The 20,946-nt window shown below is 43.5% G+C and overlaps 1 protein-coding gene across 2 annotated transcripts in view; it reads left to right on the forward strand.

Moving 5' to 3' along the window:
- Positions 1-518: 518 nt before the first annotated feature.
- Positions 519-20,946, forward strand: part of ap1b1 (adaptor related protein complex 1 subunit beta 1) — a 58,264-nt gene continuing 37,836 nt past the window's right edge. Inside the window, exons 1-14 of one of the 2 annotated variants that reach the window (XM_072432716.1) lie at positions 519-688; positions 2,467-2,527; positions 4,258-4,363; positions 4,929-5,064; positions 5,258-5,503; positions 9,168-9,358; positions 10,663-10,884; positions 13,095-13,215; positions 13,288-13,383; positions 15,481-15,596; positions 15,943-16,108; positions 16,211-16,309; positions 17,608-17,867; positions 18,043-18,244. In XM_072432716.1, the coding sequence (XP_072288817.1) occupies positions 2,491-2,527; positions 4,258-4,363; positions 4,929-5,064; positions 5,258-5,503; positions 9,168-9,358; positions 10,663-10,884; positions 13,095-13,215; positions 13,288-13,383; positions 15,481-15,596; positions 15,943-16,108; positions 16,211-16,309; positions 17,608-17,867; positions 18,043-18,244 (1,998 nt within the window). In that variant the 5' untranslated portion in view covers positions 519-688; positions 2,467-2,490. Of the gene's footprint in view, positions 689-849; positions 997-2,466; positions 2,528-4,257; positions 4,364-4,928; positions 5,065-5,257; positions 5,504-9,167; positions 9,359-10,662; positions 10,885-13,094; positions 13,216-13,287; positions 13,384-15,480; positions 15,597-15,942; positions 16,109-16,210; positions 16,310-17,607; positions 17,868-18,042; positions 18,245-20,946 lie in introns of those variants that run through there. The other variant, XM_072432715.1, reaches the window with a different exon arrangement.

Here is a 20,946-nt window from a genome sequence, read left to right on the forward strand (position 1 = left end):
ACTTTGCACAGAACTTAAGAGTTTGTGCGGAGGTAGGCAAATCCTGTGCCTAGTGGAAGTTTTATAAATACTACGGATGGCAAAGTGGGCGGCCTACACAAGTGACTTAAAAACTATCTTTACGGGACATTGTGGCTCTGTTCATGTTATGATTAGACGATAGTTAGAAATACAGTCATTTACAACATAGAATGATAGTTTGAGTCTTGAGTCTTGAGTCTCTCAGTCTTGATCTTGCATGTTAGCCTTTTTCACTGTTGCGTGAAAATGTTATCCACTTCATAAAAGTCACCGCAACTGAAACTAAGTAAAGAGATGTGGGCGGGGATAGGGGTAGGTGAAAACAGTAATTTTCTGCGCACTTGAGCCTCGGTTGTAGCACAATAGGATTACTCAAACATGAATCAATCAAAAATATATCCCTCAGCAAAGTAATGATGAGGATTCACAGTATTAAGTTTACAAAGTTAATTCAGCGTAATGTCTCTTCCCCTTTAAATCACATTATTGAATATAAAAGCCTCGTAAACTGGTCACAAACCACCTGTTGCTCTGCTTTGGTTAATGATTGAATGAAACTCCTGATGAAACCTGACACCGGGAGAACGCGGAAGTGTGTGCGGGCTGGAGGAGGACCGTAGGCCGCGTACAGTCAATACTTCACCCCGCTACCGCCGCTGCTGTCACGGTAAGATCTCCCCGCTCTCAGCCGCTTCCACCTGTACCCACCACCAGCGCCTGTTTGTCGGGTAAGGTTCAGAGCAGACCGACAGATTAAGAGCTTAACTATTCCGACCAAGTCTTGTCTTAAGCCTCTGCTCAGGAAGGTCACGTCTCGGCTGCTTTAGCTGGAGAAGTGTCTGACACTGACAGGCACGAACCAGCGTCTAAGCAGCTTCCTTTAGCCGCGGCTAGCACTTAGCATTAGCTCCATTCATCTGACAAACTAGCACAACAACTATCGCAAACATGCAGGAATGGGCCAACCATTTATGCGTGAGTAACCCACACATGGCCGTGGACACACGGAGTCGTTTGCACTTGGGTTTGAAATGTGACGTCTCATAAATTGATAGTTTTTGTCGTTTTGAGCTATGCTAACGCTACTAGCCGCGTCCAGGCTAACCGCTGATAGCACTGTTCGTTTAGCCAGCACAAATATGAGTTTGTTTTTGTAAACATGGGGTTTTCTGGATAAATTAAGGTTATTGCCGATATTGTAAGTTATTACAACTGTGTGTGTTTACGGTTTAAGTCTGTTATTTTGTTCGGTTACCTGGATATGTCTATTATTAATGACAGCATCACAACAAGTGTAACTAAAGTCCTGGCAGCTGTTCTCACCTACATGAACTATGGCCTTTCACCTCAATTCTGATGATCACAAATGGCCCTACTCAAAATATTGTTTGGACATTTTTTGTGTGGTTGGTAACATCAGATTATTTCCATTTACAGAATATATTAATTGGTTTTAAATCTCTAGCATAGGCTGATGTTTGGTTTGAGTAAGACAATTTTGTCTATTTTGTGTTGCTTCCAAACAGATGTATTGTAAAAGCAGCTCTTGGGTAAAATGAGACTGCTGTGTACTGTCTGCATCAAATTATGAAGTGTTTCATTGTACAGCAACAGGAAGTGTGCTGTTGCATGCTATAGATGGGGTATTATTAACTCATTGTGGTGAATAAATAGGAAAGTGAGGAATATCTCTGTTTTTGAAACTTCCTATAATCTGTCCTTTCCTCCTGTTTCTACTGCAGTGGAACAACCACATTTCCCCTTGTGTGACATTAAAGGATTATCTTATCTTATCTTAAAGCTTCATTAGAACACTTAAGTGTGAAGAGGGCACGTTATGTGTGATCAAACTGCTCCATTATGGGTTAGTTGTAAATAATAATAAGAATAAGAATAAGAATAAGAATAATAAGAAGTCATAAGTTGTGACATCACAACATTCTAGAATCTCTCTAGTTTAAACTGAGCTGAGATGGGGCAGAATTCTCAGGTAGAATTTGCTGAAGAGTCAATTGGCCATTGTAACTCACTTGTAAGTGTTATTTTGTCATCGTCACTTAATCCAAATATAATTTTTCAGCACATGTTTGTTGGATGGCCGATATTGTGGTGTCATTATTCTTATTGATATTGGTAATATTTCATGCTCAAATCAATTCAATGTATTTTTGTAACGCCTAATATCACAACAGCAGTTGCATTTATCTGATATTTTACTACAGCCTTTTGCTTGTTGTCAAATGTAAATAAAATGGCAGTGAAGCTAAAGACGTGGCTGTATGTTTTACACAACATGCTGAGTAAGGGTTTCTAGAGGGAGAGAAGTGTCCAGGAAAAGGCCGTTCCTTTCATTTCCCTGTGCTTGCACTTCTGGTACTTCCTGTTGTTCTCATATCTTTCTCCACATGTTGGTGGTAATGCATCTTAACACGTTCTGTCCCACAGGAGAACCGCCAGTTTGGATCCAAGATGACAGACTCCAAGTACTTCACCACCACTAAGAAAGGTTGGACTTCCATTCTCAGACCTGCACACACATCACACCAAAGTTAGAACTAAACCTGGACTAGATCAGGAACACCAAACTAAGTACTGCATCTCAAGGGCTAAAACCACCACTAGACTATGTCCATCATTGTGAAGACATGTAGTTTCATTTGTAAAAGTTAAGCACATGAGCTAAAACTATTGATACAATTTGTTTTTAATCAATAACTATTTTATGTCTGTCTGTCTGTGAATAAAAGGATATAAGTGCAGAATTCATTCAACGAGGGCTGCAAATGATTATTTTAGTAATGAACATTGAGACTTTTTAATACATTAAAATCAATCGGCACAGCAACCAAATAAAGGTTGAAACGTTATGATTGAAGGATTTTGGAGAGATCAATTGTATGAATAATATTAAAGGGTTATTTTGGATGAAAATTGAAAATGGTTTATATTTAGGCATTTTCATTTAATAATGCGGCTGTTTTTGTTTACAATGTCTTTCATGTCTTTTTAGAGTCTGTATAGTCCAAAGACAAATGATCATTCTTTTGTATTGCTCTCATTGCTATTGTAAAAAAAGGCAAAACATGTTTTAACAAGTAATTGTATGTTCTTTTATCGTTATAACTAAAAGAAGTGGTTTGCATCTTGCTTGTGAAATTTGAGTTGGTAGAACTAATTTGTTTCAGTAAAGTCCATTCAAAATGTCTTGTGCCACTCCTTTTTTATTTGGTTTACTTGGACTGTTTTTCCATTACGGACACAGAAGAAGCATACAAACCTCTCCTGAAGCTAAAGCAAACTTCAGCGTTCTCATCCTTTATCGTAGAGCCATGGAGGGCCACGCAGAGCCGCGCAGGGCCACGTAGGGACTAATGGTCGAGGCCCATTGGTGCAGTTCTGATTCAGGTCTGGTTCAATCCCGGTTCAGAAAGCCTCATATTTTCTGTGGTATGATACAAGATGAAGGACTCATCAGAGATGAGCCTCTTCTGGTCCTCCTCCTTTTCAAACACTGGCTCTGTCATGCTGATTGTTAGGGTTAGTCCTGGTTCCAAATCTGAACTAGGAATTCAGTAGGACTGAAACAAGTTGAACTATACGCACACTCATTACATCAAACGGACATTTAGGTTTGATAGTTTTTCCACTCTTTAGTGTTTAAATGTAATGTAAATGTCCTAGTATAAAATAGTCGTTTCACTAGCTGACTAGTTTAACAAATATTTATATAACAAGCTGACTACCAAATTAATTGTTAGCTACACCCCTAAAATGATTATTTTGAATGAAAAACGTGTTTTGTCTTTGTATGGGTTATGTATGTATGTATGGGTCCTCAAGCATGTGGCTTTATCTGGGTGAAATTGAGCAAATATCTCATACTCATAGCCTCCCAAATTCTACTGAGGACTTCTCTTTTCTTTTGTAATGGTAGAGAAGCTGTAGGGAAATGTTCAGAGCTAATCTTTTGAGATTGCCCCACAAACCTCTTTGAAAGCTTGAAACATTCCCTTTGGTACAAGGTCAGCATTTAACGCTCAATCTTCCCATGCTTGATGACACTGTGCTGAAGGAAATGCACACAAATGTAAGCCAGAGATCATCTTTGATGTTTGTGGAGAAACAAATGGACAATACAATGGATAATAATTAGTAGTTTCTTTGCTGTTTGTGCAAAAGAGCTGCTGCTGTGTTTGAGTGGGAATAATGTAGAGTCCTGTGTTTGTTCTGATGCAGGGGAGATCTTTGAGCTGAAGGCCGAGCTCAACAGTGATAAGAAGGAGAAGAAGAAGGAGGCGGTGAAGAAGGTGATTGCGTCCATGACTGTGGGGAAGGACGTCAGGTGAGACGCATCAGGACAGGCCCTGGACTGTGGGATATACTGCATAATCTCACACTCCTAGTTAACCCTTTCTCTCCAAGGTCTCAAAGAGGTCTTAAATTTCACTCTAGAAGTTGTGCAGGAACTCTGCACTAGTTCTGATATATTTGTTTATCCCTCTGAGGTGTTCTCGGGCCAAAAGACTTGTCATTTTCTTTCACCCAGATCACAATTTCAAATTTGATTCCAATTCATGTCAATTTAGTATCTTGAAGAGTAAAGTAATCAGCTTCATCTGAAAGTTCACGCTATATATCCCGCTCAGAACATTGCTGAGACTGACCAATAGGAGATGTGGACAGGAAAAAGTCTCCGAGCATGTCACAGGAATGAGATCTCGATCAGATTTATTGCCCAGCCGTAGTATTGATAATTGTTCCAATAAGTATTGTGTTTTTATACTAGTAGTTTTAGTGTGAATGATCATCTGGTTATTGATTTGAAGAGAAATATCTTGATAATATGAATTGTGGTGACTGGTTCAGCTCGGTAGACCTCAGCACTCATGTGACTCCCTCCTCTACAGCGCTCTGTTTCCTGATGTGGTCAACTGCATGCAGACGGACAACCTGGAGCTCAAGAAGCTGGTCTACCTCTACCTCATGAACTACGCCAAGAGCCAGCCCGACATGGCCATTATGGCTGTCAACACCTTTGTGAAGGTGATGCCCTGGGATATATCTCAAATCAACATTCTCAATAGTATACATTTTTCGATATGTTGCCCACCTCTCATTACTACCTAAATTATGTAATAATTGTATAACATTTCAAATTCCATTGAATGAGTTGTCTTGTGTATTGTGATTCATCATGCATGTCTGTTGCTGGTTTGTCTTGTGATCTTCTTGCCAGGATTGCGAGGACCCTAACCCCCTGATCCGTGCCCTGGCTGTGCGCACCATGGGCTGCATCCGTGTGGATAAGATCACGGAGTACCTGTGCGAGCCCCTGAGGAAGTGTCTGAAGGACGAGGACCCATATGTGAGGAAGACTGCTGCTGTGTGTGTGGCCAAGCTCCACGACATCAACGCTCAGCTGGTGGAGGACCAAGGCTTCCTCGACACGCTCAAGGACCTAATCTCCGACTCCAACCCCATGGTACTCTTATCATATACAGTGGTGTTTATGTTTTTGCATGTTTGACACACTTTCAGACCTATTTAGATATTAGTCAAAGACAACACAAGAAAGGGAGATAGTCTACACAGAAGGGCTCTCACTCCCAGAAGGAACAATAGCAGTGGAATACAACAGGCGAATAGCAACCCCAAAGAGGTAACAAGAAAAGCGGCAACTGCCAAATACCTACGAGTAAGGAACGTCCTCAGAAGTCAGCTCAATGGCAAGAACAAGTCCTGTGCAATAAACTGCTACGCCCTGCCAGTGATCAGACCCTGCAGGAATAATAAGGTAGCCATAGGAAGAGATACAGACCACAGATGTTAAGACACAAAAGCTCCTGACCATGGAGGGTTCTATCCCAAATCCAGCACCCTGAGACTGTACACTAGCACCCTGAGACTGTACACTAGCACCCTGAGACTGTACACTAGCACCCTGAGACTGTACACTAGCACCCTGAGACTGTACACTAGCACCCTGAGACTGTACACTAGCACCCTGAGACTGTACACTAGCACCCTGAGACTGCACACTAGCACCCTGAGACTGCACACTAGCACCCTGAGACTGCACACTAGCACCCTGAGACTGCACACTAGCACCCTGAGACTGCACACTAGCACCCTGAGACTGCACACTAGCACCCTGAGACTGCACACTAGCACCCTGAGACTGCACACTAGCACCCTGAGACTGCACACTAGCACCCTGAGACTGCACACTAGCACCCTCAGACTGCACACTAGCACCCTCAGACTGCACACTAGCACCCTCAGACTGCACACTAGCACCCTCAGACTGCACACTAGCCATAAAGAAGGAGGCCGAGGACTAGTGAGTGTGAGAGCCACTATCCAGGAAGAAATGTCCAAGAACCATAAGTACATCAAGGACAAGGCTCCTACAGATGACGTGCTCAGTGAATGTCTCAAGACACTGGGGAACAGAGGATGATGAGGTGCTGGAGGAGAGACCATCATGGTAGGACACACCCCTACATGGGATGTACCACCGTAACATAACTGAAGTGGCTGATATCACGAAATCCTACCAATGGCTAGAGTGGGCCTGCAGCACAGGAGCAGGGCAATAGAGGTCCAAGATCTACCACATCAGACGAGACCCAAGGTGTAGGCTGTGCAAAGAGGCCCCTGAGACCATCCCGCACATAACTGCATGGTATTAGCTACTGGCATAACCAAGCGGCAGGCATAGTGTACAGCAGGGGTGTCCAAACTTTTTTCACTTCTTTGGAAACTTATACAGAGCAGAGGGCCACAAACAACCTGGCAATGTCGAATTGTGAATAATTTCTAAATTTTGAATTGTTTCGATGCCTCCACAACTTTAATAAGACTTGGAACATTAATATTCTTTTTTATTTGGTTTACTTGGACTGTTTTTCCATTACGGACACAGAAGAAGCATACAAACCTCTCCTGAAGCTAGGAGTATGAATATTAGGTTGGTATAACATAAATATAAGATAAGATAAGATAAGATGCATGCTTTTATGAATTTTACAGTAAAAAATTACTATATTTTGTTGTTTGGACCAACTTAGCTGGAAGCCAGAGGGTCAACAAAAATTGGTCTGAGGGCCGCATTTGGCCCCCAGGCATTAGTTTGGACATGCCTGGTGTACAAAGTGGAAAACGGAGAATGACAGAGCCAAGATCCTGTAGGACTTCCTGATGGATTGACAATATGCTAATGGAAAACCAACCAGACATGGTGGTGGCAGAAAAACGGCAGAGGAAAGCTGTTGTGGTTAATGTGGCAATGCCAAGTGATGGCAACATCAGGAAAAAGGAACACAAGAAACTGGAGAGATCCCAAGGGAGCTGGAGAAGGCAGGGAAGTTTAGGGCGAAAGTGGTGCCCGTGGTCATCGGAGCACTCGGGGCAGTGACCCCCAAACTGGAGGCTACAACAGATCCTCGACATCTCAGTCCAGAAAAGTGCAGTGCAGGAACAGCAAAGATACTGAAGAACCCTCAAGCTCCCAGGGGCCTCTGGTAGACGGCCTGAGGGACAAGACTACCCGCGGAGGTTGAGAAGGGATTAAAAAAATATATATATATATTTTCTATATGTATATTCATACATTTTCTACCGCTTGTATTAGGGGTCTCGGGTACACCCTGGACGAGGGCTGAACCTAGCCCCGATTCCAAACTGCCCTTTCATGCGATGTAGAAGAAAGCAGCAGGACTGACGTGGCCTTGTGCTGTCAGACCTGCACTTCCTGTCCTAGCTGCACGCTCATATCATGACAGAGCAGTAGGTCATGACAGAAAACATCTATTGAGCCAGAGCAGGGGTGCCCAATACGTCAATCGCGATCGACCGGTTGAATCGCAGTGCCAGCGAGGGTCGATCACGCTGGAAAGCGCCGAAGTGCACGCTGTGTAACGCAGAGGAAGGAGGAGAGGGGAAGTTCTGGTTAAGCTCAACCTTCTATCATTAGCGTAGTTGTGGTCAGTATATTTTATTTTCAAAATACTCAGCTGTATTAGTCTAGTTAAATAGCAGATTTTCTCTCCTTTTTATATTGCACATTTGTATATGATAAACAATATTATACTATTAATGAAAGCTTACGTTGTGTTTCTATTGCCTGATTATGATTTTAAAAAACTTGTTTAATACTGACAATAAAAATAATATTAAATTATAAAATAATTTAGATCTATAGGTAGATCTTCAGGCTTTGTCGAAATATAAAAGTAACTCGTGAGCCGAAAATGTGTGGGCGCCTCTGAGCCAGAGTATCAACACTTTTCATTTTTGGGTTATGTGCCGATTTTCATCACTACGGTATAAAGGTGGAGATGGACAAAAGCATGCAGTGAAAAATGAGTCACATGACTGAAACGCATGAATTGCTGATATTCATGACATCACAACTAAATACTGATGGAGTGCAGCTAAAATTTAATATAGTTAAAACACATTTTTTGTTATTATGCAAGAAGTGTCTAGTTACTAATTAAAATCATCAGTTTAAACTCTAAAGGAATAATACAGGATTACGTTGAGAACTCAAGCGACTGTTAGTCCCTTTTTTTTTTTTTTTTTAAATGCGCACACGCCCCCCCCGCCTCCCATCAAACCTCGTGCGGAAGCGCTCAACAGTCCCGCTGCTACACATGCGTTTGTTTATTAGCATGACGGATTGTATCATCTCTCGTTTCTGCAGATTTCAGTCTCTTTTGAGCTCAAACAGTCTTTCTCTGTCATCATTTTTGTCCTGTAACTGAAGGAATTCGCTAAACACACACCGGCATATCAACCTCGCATACGCAGCCAGGGAAACATGCTGCTATCTTGGGAACGAGGCTGCAGGTGTGCAGTAGCACGCAGGGAATGATTGACATGTGGGAGAACTACTCGGCTGTCCACGCGCCAAAAATCCTCTATTATTCCTTTTAAACATTTGAATTTACCTTTTTTTAGATTTTATGGCATAGTACAATATTATCTCTAGGAAAATCTGGCTCTTGTCCCCCATCTGGGAGTGTGACAACAGCACATTCTAGAACCTGAAAACAACCCATATAATTTGATTTGGCTTTTGGAATACCGTCCCTTGTTCTGGGTTTACAGTCTGCTCTGTTGTGTCTGCTTGTCGTTCTCAGGTGGTGGCCAACGCAGTGGCAGCTCTGTCGGAGATCGCAGAGTCACATCCCAACAGTAACCTCCTGGACCTGAATCCCCAGACCATCAACAAGCTGCTGACCGCCCTGAACGAGTGCACCGAGTGGGGCCAAATCTTCATCCTGGACTGTCTGGCTAATTACACACCTCGAGATGACCGCGAGTCCCAGAGGTAACGGCCTTTGACTTCTGCTCTGCCTCAGTCATTGTCCAAGTGTTTGAATGTATTGTATGTATTGTATGTATGTATTAAGTCTGTATGTATTAAGTCTGTGTAATCCCTCATGGAGTGTTTCATTATAGTAAAAGTCAGTTGGAGACATCCAGACAATGTTTTTGAGATGAAACGTCTTGTTTTAAGAAAAACAAGATGTTCATATGAAAACAACTGCATGTTTTTCTACTATTTTATGTTTTTTTTTCATTAGTTGAATGTGGTGTCTTACAAGGGAAGGACCCCAGACCCACACCAGTTAGTACTGTACTTTTCGGACTACTGTACTTTTTTCGGCCGCTACTTTTTTCCCAATCTTTGAACCTTGCCATAAAACTGTGCTGTTAATTTATAGATTTTTACTGGCTAACGGCCACTGAGGGGCACTATAGCAGGAAGTGCATTTGACTCGCTGTAGAAGAAGACTTCAAAACGCTGTGCGTTTATGATTAGAAATGAGTCTAATGAGAACGTGAATCTAGACGCGGCGAAACGTACACGCGGAGTGCGCACATGCGATATACGGCAGTCTGCAGTTTACAACCTGCCGCTTTGATATTAGACTTTCTTTTCTGTATGAATATCATATTACAAATGTGACAAAGCAATAATCACTGGCTAAGCACAAGCTCAGGAGCAGATGAACCAGATGTGAAGACACGGACACAGGTAAATCAGCTCACACAGTCATCAAGGACAGAGGGGACAGAAGGGACCGCTGTGATGTGTTTTCTGTTTGTTAAACTTCAAAATGCTGTGTTGTTCATTACAATCCAACTCATTCACTGAGAAATGAGCCTAATTAGTCCTGCAGCACAAAGGACGGCGGGTGCGCCGCGTGACCCCCGGTTCAAAAGACAACCAGCGTGTATAAATATCATGTTACAACGTGCGCACCTGAAGCTTATTGACATATTCTTTGTACATTTCGTTGGAACGGCTTCTATTCAGTAGCGTTCTACAGCCCGAAATACAGAAGATACATTACTGCTACATGTACTTTTTGTGTTGTTTTAATTGAATTACCTTTTTAACCACTTTTTTTTTTTTTTTGGACATCTCAGCTTTTAGAACTTATAATGTTAGTACTGAAAGCATACATTACTTTGCATCTATGAAGCGTTCCCTCATCAGGAGTTGTCTTAGCAATAAACAAGCTATATAAAATATAGCTTGGCCTGAAATGCTAATGTATGAACACAGTTGTAGTGAAGGTGATTCGAAGCAGGACGGCTGAGATTGACTCTGTATTTGTTCCGTAGCATCTGTGAGCGAGTGACGCCGCGGCTCTCACACGCCAACTCAGCCGTGGTGCTGTCGGCGGTCAAAGTGCTGATGAAGTTCATGGAGATGCTGCCCAAAGACCTGGACTACTACGGGACGCTGCTGAAGAAGCTGGCCCCGCCCCTGGTCACTCTACTATCCGCTGAGCCCGAGCTGCAGTATGTGGCCCTCAGGAACATCAACCTCATTGTGCAGAGAAGGTGAGCCATGACACCGAGCTGGGGTTCATTCAAGCTCACAGCTCACGTGGTGTTTTATGGAATATTTCAATTTTCAACTTAAATATAGTTATTTAGGGTCCACAGACATTGTACATACACATACTCTACACAAAAATATATTCTACATTCTCTATATTCTAAAGTATTCTACATCCTCGCTCAAGCTCACATTGGGCTCCAAGAATTATACAAATGGCTGGTTCTTTTCTTCAATTTGTATGAAAAAACAGAACAGAACATAAAACAGTGAAAATCAAATAAATGTCTGCCTCTGTGCTCCTGTCATACACACGTCTGCCTCTGTGCTCCTGTCATACACACGTCTGCCTCTGTGCCCCTGTCATACACACGTCTGCCTCTGTGCTCCTGTCATATACACGTCTGCCTCTGTGCCCCTGTCATACACACGTCTGCCTCTGTGCTCCTGTCATATACACGTCTGCCTCTGTGCTCCTGTCATATACACGTCTGCCTCTGTGCCCCTGTCATACACACGTCTGCCTCTGTGCCCCTCACACACACACACACACACACACGTCTGCCTCTGTGCCCCTCACACACACACACACACACACGTCTGCCTCTGTGCCCCTCACACACACACACACACACACACACACACGTCTGCCTCTGTGCCCCTCACACACACACACACACACACACACGTCTGCCTCTGTGCCCCTCACACACACACACACACACACACGTCTGCCTCTGTGCCCCTCACACACACACACACACACACACACGTCTGCCTCTCTGCCCCTCACACACACACACACGTCTGCCTCTGTGCCCCTCACACACACACACACACACACACGTCTGCCTCTGTGCCCCTCACACACACACACACACACACACACACACACACACACACACACACGTCTGCCTCTGTGCCCCTCACACACACACACATGTCTGCCTCTGTGCCCCTCACACACACACACACGTCTGCCTCTGTGCCCCTCTCACACACACACACGTCTGCCTCTGTGCCCCTCTCACACACACACACACACACACACGTCTGCCTCTGTGCCCCTCTCACACACACACACACACACACACACGTCTGCCTCTGTGCCCCTCACACACACACACACGTCTGCCTCTGTGCCCCTCTCACACACACACACACACACGTCTGCCTCTGTGCCCCTCTCACACACACACACACACACACACGTCTGCCTCTGTGCCCCTCTCACACACACACACACACACACACACACGTCTGCCTCTGTGCCCCTCTCACACACACACACACACACGTCTGCCTCTGTGCCCCTCTCACACACACACACACACACACACACACGTCTGCCTCTGTGCCCCTCACACTCTGCTCTGACCATCAGAGTAAAACGAAAGATTAAACTTCTATTTTTAAGAAAACTGGAGGATTTTCAAGTGAGGAAAAAGTGAATGATCTTAAAATAGGCAAAAATCTTCTACAACTTTAACAAAGGTCAGATTTGGTGGTCACCCTGGACCACATTTTTACAGAGCAGAGGGCCAAAACAACCTGACAATGTTGAATTTGTCAAATGACAAAGTGAATCATTTGAAATGTTGCATTTTACATAGTTTCGATGCCTCCACCTTTTAATAAGACTTGGGACATTAATATTAGGTGGTATAACCTCAAAATGCTCATTGTTCAAATTTTACACTAAAAATGACTACTTTTTATTGTATGGACTAAGCAGGAAGCCGGGGGGCCAACAACAATTGGTCTGAGTGCAGCATTTCGCCCCCCCCGGGCCGTAGTTTGGACATCCCTGCTGTAGGTGGTCTCTCATCTGAAAAGCAGTTTGTTTTTACAGTGCGCGCTGTGGGAAAAACACTTTCTGAGCTGTGAAGGACTTTTACACTACAGGTCCTAGACTGGCCTCTAGTCCAAGTCACAGCAGGATTATACTGACAATCACCTATTATGATTTTTGAATAGCTCCATGAGTGGAAGAAAAAGTTTGAGACCCAGTGGTTTAGCCAATCAGAGTCTAGTTGACATGCAGCTCTGCCAAACAAAGGTGCACAGACTTATGGAATTGGAATTGGGCTTAAGGACCAGGCTAAGTTCTGGTTTACGATGGTGTAACGTCACCTAAATGCAAATCTACTCTTTCAATGTCAGCTTTTCTAGTGATTCAAAAGTAATTGATGGAACATTTTGTGTGTTTCAGGCCAGAGATCCTCAAACATGAGATGAAGGTTTTCTTTGTCAAGTACAATGATCCCATTTATGTCAAACTGGAGAAACTGGACATCATGATCCGACTGGCCTCTCAGGCTAATATTGCTCAGGTATTTTGTCTTACTAAGCATTTGACTAAGAGTAGATTATTTTTTGTAACAAAGAGTGTGTTGCTGCTGCAGGTGCTGGCAGAGCTGAAGGAGTACGCCACTGAGGTGGACGTGGACTTTGTTCGAAAGGCCGTCAGAGCCATTGGCCGCTGTGCCATTAAAGTGGAGGTTTGTAGTGGGGTGGGTGGGGCAATGTTGACAACAAATATTGATCTCTATATTTTTTGGACATTTTGATCATAATAGTCAGGCATTTTAGCACATTCTTACTTACTTTGCCATAATATTATCTATCAATGTCTTGTTCAGGTTCATGTGTTGCACAAATGGAATTGAACCATAAAACTAACCACAAAAATGCAGAAATATCACTTTATAGCCTTGTTTGGGAGATTAGACATTTCTGTTGATTTGATATTTAATCGGCTCTTTTTGTTTTCTGTTTAAAATGTTTTAATTATAGACTATACCAGGGGTCTCAATCATATTTTCCAGGGTCCACAAACGACTCACAGTGGCACAATTCAGCAACAGAAATCAACTTGTGACTTTACTTTCAAATAACAATATCATAACAATATTACACTAAAAACAGAACAAAAACTCTGCAAAACAATGCAAACTCTGTGTTGAACAAAAACCTGACTCGACTAGTGCAAAGCAGACCTGAACCAAGACCAGGGTTAAACCAACACTAAACAAACCATATCCACCAGACATGGATAAAATGACATTTGTCTCTGACTTTGCCAAATAGTCAATATAAATGACAGTCATCATAATTCGAGTACAATTCTTAAAATGCACTGTTCTAAATTATTACGCTCTGTTTTCAAACCCTGTTATTATTTTTTTTAGTCTGCAGACAATGCCTTTGCGTTGTAACATAATCATTAAAATGTGAACTCATTAAGCAAAGTACTGTATGAGTGAGTATAAGTCACTCCTGCCAAAAAATTCATAATGGAGAAGAACACAAGTCGCATTTTTCACAAGTCGCATTTTTCACAAGCCCAAGAAATGAATAATAACAGATGAGAGAACATGGTGAATAGGTGTAAGTATACTAACACCTTCAGCTACATGACGTTTGCTCACGCTAACACCTTCAGCTACATGACGTATGCTAACGCTAACACCTTCAGCTACATGACGTTTGCTCACGCTAACACCTTCAGCTACATGACGTTTGCTCACGCTAACACCTTCAGCTACATGACGTTTGCTCACGCTAACACCTTCAGCTACATGACGTATGCTAACGCTAACACCTTCAGCTACATGACGTATGCTAACGCTAACACCTTCAGCTACATGACGTATGCTAACGCTAACACCTTCAGCTACATGACGTATGCTAACGCTAACACCTTCAGCTACATGACGTATGCTCACGCTAACACCTTCAGCTACATGACGTATGCTCACGCTAACACCTTCAGCTACATGACGTATGCTAACGCTAACACCTTCAGCTACATGAGGCACAGACAGAACTGTGGTAAGTGTCTGGTATGTTAATGTAAAATATTAACAATTATTCAGACAACGATAGCATAAAGAACATGCTAACAAGTTTACCAAAGCATCAGTTTTACCCAAAATCACTAAATCCATTGAATTCTTCTTCCTCTGTCACTTCTGAACAGCAGAGCCCGGTCTGTTCAACACCAGACAATAATCACCACAAGGCAAAAGCGCATGCATTGACACAGAGTTCAGTTACAGTCGTGCTGAAGAGATAGCTGCGTTCATACCTCATACATCGTCCTTTTAGAAGACTTCGGTTTGGTTCTGTTCTAGTCCTGGTTTAGTCCTGCTTCAGTCCTGGTTTAGTTCCAGGACTAGCCTTGGTTTAGTCCCAATGTTGATGCAGTGTTTGCAACAGAATAATAATTTTGCATAATAATATACCTCTTAATTTCTAAACATTCTCTATCCAGACGCCTTCTGTCACCAAATGTCAACCTTAATTTGGTCTTAATTTAAGTCTTAATGTTCCATAAATAATTGCTCATCTAGTCGACTAATTGAAAAGAGAATTGCTAGTTACAGCCCTATACTTTGACCTTTTTGATGTGCAACATTGTGTCACATGTGGCTCTGAAAAAAAGAAAAGGGAAAATAGATGGTGGAACCCAAATCAACTTGATTAAACAAATGTAAAATATGCTAATCTTTGCTCTTTTGAAGCAGTTGAAGTTCCATTTCCATAACGTGTTCCCCTGTGCCCTGTGCCCTGTGCCCGGTGTGTGTGTGTGGCAGCAATCAGCAGAGCGCTGTGTGAGCACACTGCTGGACCTGATCCAGACCAAAGTCAACTACGTGGTGCAGGAGGCCATCGTGGTCATCAAGGACATCTTTCGCAAATATCCCAACAAGTAAGAAGTGTGCTACGTGGCTCCGCTAACGTCAGAGCGGAGAGAGTGGAAATGAGCGCTGTGTCATTCCTCCCTCTGGTTCACTCCGTCAGCTCAGGCTTCTTAATGGACTTTATGCTAATACTGTCCTACAACCACTTTACATTGATAGAAGAGAGGGGACAACGTTATTATTCAGCATGAGTCATGGGAATGTTGAATTTATTTGCCTAACTATATCTCAAGAATCAGCCCACTAAATGAGGTTCAAGTTGAGTTGATATGTGTCATGTGTGAAACAAGTGATCCCCAACAAACTCTCTTCTCACATTAGAGGTGACAAACCTTTGGTCTTGTGAACCCTCAGGTATGAGAGTGTGATTGCCACTCTGTGTGAGAACCTGGACTCCCTGGATGAGCCGGAGGCACGGGCAGCCATGATCTGGATTGTTGGAGAGTACGCAGAGAGGATCGACAATGCAGACGAGCTGCTGGAGAGCTTCCTGGAGGGCTTCCACGACGAGAGCACTCAGGTAAGAACCAAAGTCACACGAGGGCTGGTGTGACAAATGATGTGTGTGCATATATTGTATATATACATATATATCGTGTATTATGCTGAATGTGTCCCTCAGGTGCAGTTACAGCTGCTGACTGGCATCGTCAAGCTGTTCCTGAAGAAGCCCACAGAGACACAGGAGCTGGTGCAGCAGGTGCTCAGTCTGGCCACTCAGGTGAGAGACCACACCTGCTTTATGTAGTCTAATAACACAAATATGAAGTAGCACACCTATGATTACCATTTGAATCTGTTACTCTTTAAAACATAACTCATAGTCCAAAACATTTGAATATGCATGTTTAGGTCCAATAGAAATACAGACTTTATATCCTACAGTAATAATTCTAATTAATTCAGTTTAGTTTTTTGTCTTTCTGATAATCCTCTATAGGCCTAACTGTTCTCTCAATCCAATTTCATCTAAACTTGTTTCATAGTTTCTAAGTGTTCAAGCGTGTCCATCTTGTACAGTCCTTGCAAAATGATTAACATTTAGTTAATAAAACAGTTGATACTTGAAAAAAAGATCCATCTGTATTTGGCCCAATGGCTTGAAAGGACTTAAAAGTAGACGATTTGGACCAACAACTATGTCCCACATCTGATCATTGTTGCTTTCAAGATCCACATTAATTTGGCCAAAATGATGGGAGTGAATCAGCTGGAGTTTCTCTGACACTTGTGCAAATACAACTATACAAAGTACAAAGGTCTGAACATTGCAGCTGGAAAAACTGATGTTTTCATCAAATGTTACAGTTGGTGACATGAATCTGTATTATGTAATATTGCTGTATTTAAAATAAGGATCAAATCTATTTTTAAATATTGAGTTAGAACACACTCTTTTGTGGAAAAAGGGAAAAGCTTTGAAAAATAAATAATATTGATTAGATATGGATGGGCTAAAATATATAATTAACATTCACACTTTTCGATTCTGTGACTTTCCTGTGTTATTGAGAACCTCTCCAGTCCAGTGTGTGCGTCGTGTAGCTCCTCCTCTGTCTGATCACACACTCTGTCCTCCTTTAAACCCCTCACACTGAAGTGATCTGGAGGAAACGAGTCTAAACTGATCCTTTTAGGAAGAAAATGAGTCAAATGTCTGAAAAAATGCTTGTCGTGGGTTATATTTAATTATAAAAATAATTACGTTGATCCAAAACTTTTCTAGAGCATTTAAAAGTCTGTAACTGTAATTTCCGGGTCTTTTGCCTCAGAATAAAGACTGGATTAAACAGTCTGTTCTGTTAGAATACAGCCTCTGTCTTCCTGTTTCTGAAGGGAAGGCAGAGTTAACTCTTTCACTACCAGGGTGTAACATCGCAGACTATCGGTGGTTTTGGACTGAAACCGATATTAATCAATGGCATGAATCTCGGTCGATACTGATACGGGCCGATATATCAGTGCACCCCTACCAGCAATAAAACCCATGTGTTTAAAGCAGCTGTATTCTGTGTGCAGGACTCTGATAACCCGGACCTGAGGGACCGCGGCTACATCTACTGGCGCCTGCTGTCCACAGACCCAGTGGCTGCTAAAGAGGTGGTACTGGCAGAGAAGCCCCTGATCTCTGAGGAGACGGACCTGATCGAGCCCACCCTGCTGGAGGAGCTCATCTGCCACATCGGCACGCTGGCCTCAGTCTACCACAAGCCCCCCAGTGCCTTTGTGGAGGGCAGCCGCGGCGTCCAGCACAAGAGGCTCCCTGGAGGCGCTGGCTCGTGAGTAACCTTCTCTACTCTGCTCTCTCCTAGAGCAATGGTTTAAAGTGACTGGCTGGTCACACTGGCCCAAAAGCACTTTTACTATGACCTACTATTGGAAGGGGAAAAGTATCTCCTTAAAAACTTGTTTCTGAAGTTGAATTGAACATATTTGTGTCTGTGTCCTGTTCAGTGGAGAGAGTGTGGAGAGCCCAGAACCAGCTTCTGCAGCGGTCCCTGAGGCCACGCCCTCCGTCATTCCATCACAGGAAGATCTCCTGGGGGACCTGCTGAACTTGGACTTGACCCCGCCCACCACCTCCGGCCCCCCGCCCCCCTCCTCCGGCCTGCAGATGGGAGCCATGGACCTGCTGGGCGGCGGCCTGGACAGCCTGGTACGTCTCTCACACCCACAGGGTCACACGCTTCTCTGCTTCTGTGCTCTTTGACTTTCTTCTCTATTCTGTTCACTTGTGTTCACTGCTGCTCCTGCAGATGGGAGATGACGCTGAGCCGGTAACTACACAAAGGCCATAGCTTAGTCTGTGTCTGACACCAGCACGTGGACTTTACTACTTATTTTGCTCTTTTGCACAAGATGGACATGACAAAACAAAAATGTCCTTATCAGACTAGTGTAGTCCCCCTATGTTTATTGTGCATTATTGTCCAGTTTAAGTAAAGTGTATTACATAGGTCTGATTTGGTGATCGATGAGCAGTCATTTCATTGTTTGTGATGTTTTGCACACACTAATAAATCCACTGGAGCTTGCAAATACTGGAAGGGACTAAAGCTACAACATCAATATTGCAACAATAATTAGGGGTGTCAAACCTAAGTCCCCCCAGACTTTTTAATCCAGCCCAATAAACATTTCTAATTCCTATTTATCAGAATATTGTGTTTTTGTCACCAGAACTACAAGTCCCACAGTTGTTTGCAGCAGCCCCCCTCCCCCATGCTGCTCAGTGCTGCTGTGTTGCTGAAGCGTCTATTCCGTACAGAGTGCTGACGCACAGAAAAATTTACAGATTTGACTTGAGCAGAGGTCTGAGCGGGGAAAGAGTCGTGTGGTATTGGGAAACATGCGGAAGAAAGGGATGCTTTTGTGGACGTTAGAGCTGCGCTAATATGGAGATAACAACAAGAAACAAACTTCTGCGATGAAGCTCTGTGAGGAACACGCCCAAACCAGGTCAAACCTGGACATGCACTACATTAGTATAAAACCAACAAGTATGAACATGACAGTGAAGCTGCTGTGAGCTCTGACTGTCCACACTAATGTGACCGTGACACTGTGTCCACACTAATGTGACCGTGACACTGTGTCCACACTAATGTGACCGTGACACTGTGTCCACACTAATGTGACCGTGACACTGTGTCCACACTAATGTGACCGTGACACTGTGTCCACACTAATGTGACCGTGACACTGTGTCCACACTAATGTGACCGTGACACTGTGTCCACACTAATGTGACCGTGACACTGTGTCCACACTAATGTGACCGTGACACTGTGTCCACACTAATGTGACCGTGACACTGTGTCCACACTAATGTGACCGTGACACTGTGTCCACACTAATGTGACCGTGACACTGTGTCCACACTAATGTGACCGTGACACTGTGTCCACACTAATGTGACCGTGACACTGTGTCCACACTAATGTGACCGTGACACTGTGTCCACACTAATGTGACCGTGACACTGTGTCCACACTAATGTGACTGTGACACTGTGTCCACACTAATGTGACCGTGACACTGTGTCCACACTAATGTGACCGTGACACTGTGTCCACACTAATGTGACCGTGACACTGTGTCCACACTAATGTGACCGTGACACTGTGTCCACACTAATGTGACCGTGACACTGTGTCCACACTAATGTGACCGTGACACTGTGTCCACACTAATGTGACCGTGACACTGTGTCCACACTAATGTGACCGTGACACTGTGTCCACACTAATGTGACCGTGACACTGTGTCCACACTAATGTGACCGTGAGACTGTGTCCACACTAATGTGACCGTGACACTGTGTCCACTCTAATGTGACCGTGACACTGTGTCCACACTAATGTGACCGTGACACTGTGTCCACACTAATGTGACCGTGACACTGTGTCCACACTAATGTGACCGTGACACTGTGTCCACACTAATGTGACCGTGAATACAAACACAAATGCCTCATTTATTCACTACATGAAGAGTTTATTTTTACTAAGATTGAACTGAAAATAGTGAGCTCATGTCGAGTTTAACACCAGCATAGGTGTAACATATTGATGTAAACATTTAAAATCAGAATCTCATGTTCCTGCTGGATTTATCATTTGGACTCAAAGTCTTTCACCTGCTGCAGATTTGTGCAACCATGTTCACATATAATTATAACTAAACAATATAAAACCATTAAAGTTTTTATATATATTGTACGTTATGTTCGACCCCCCCTGAGCATCGGAATTTGCCCCGCGGCTCAAAATGAGTTTGACGCCCCTGCTCTAAATATATCGCTATAACACCAAGGTCTTGCATCTGAAACAAAATGACAGACGTGTGTTCAGTTTAACACTCACTGGTTTCAGCTCCAGAGGGAGGGAGCAGTTCTGGTTTCAGCTCCAGAGGGAGGGAGCAGTTCTGGTTTCAGCTCCAGAGGGAGGGAGCAGTTCTGGTTTCAGCTCCAGAGGGAGGGAGCAGTTCTGGTTTCAGCTCCAGAGGGAGGGAACAGTTCTGGTTTCAGCTCCAGAGGGAGGGAACAGTTCTGGTTTCAGCTCCAGAGGGAGGGAACAGTTCTGGTTTCAGCTCCAGAGGGAGGGAACAGTTCTGGTTTCAGCTCCAGAGGGAGGGAACAGTTCTGGTTTCAGCTCCAGAGGGAGGGAACAGTTCTGGTTTCAGCTCCAGAGGGAGGAAGCAGTTCTGGTTTCAGACACAGCCTTCACTTGTCAGTCCTCGTCTCATCACCATTGACCATGTTTTGTGACATCAGGCTGTGTTTTCTCTCAGCATCACATACGAGCGGACACTCCACAGTCTCACTCTCCACAGCTCTCACAGCAGTCCCCCTCGTCC

The sequence above is a fragment of the Eucyclogobius newberryi genome, unplaced genomic scaffold (genome assembly GCF_026437365.1).
Source record: "Eucyclogobius newberryi isolate DKJ021-1_F unplaced genomic scaffold, fEucNew1.0.hap1 SCAF_6, whole genome shotgun sequence".
Classification (NCBI taxonomy): Eukaryota; Metazoa; Chordata; class Actinopteri; order Gobiiformes; family Gobiidae; genus Eucyclogobius; species Eucyclogobius newberryi.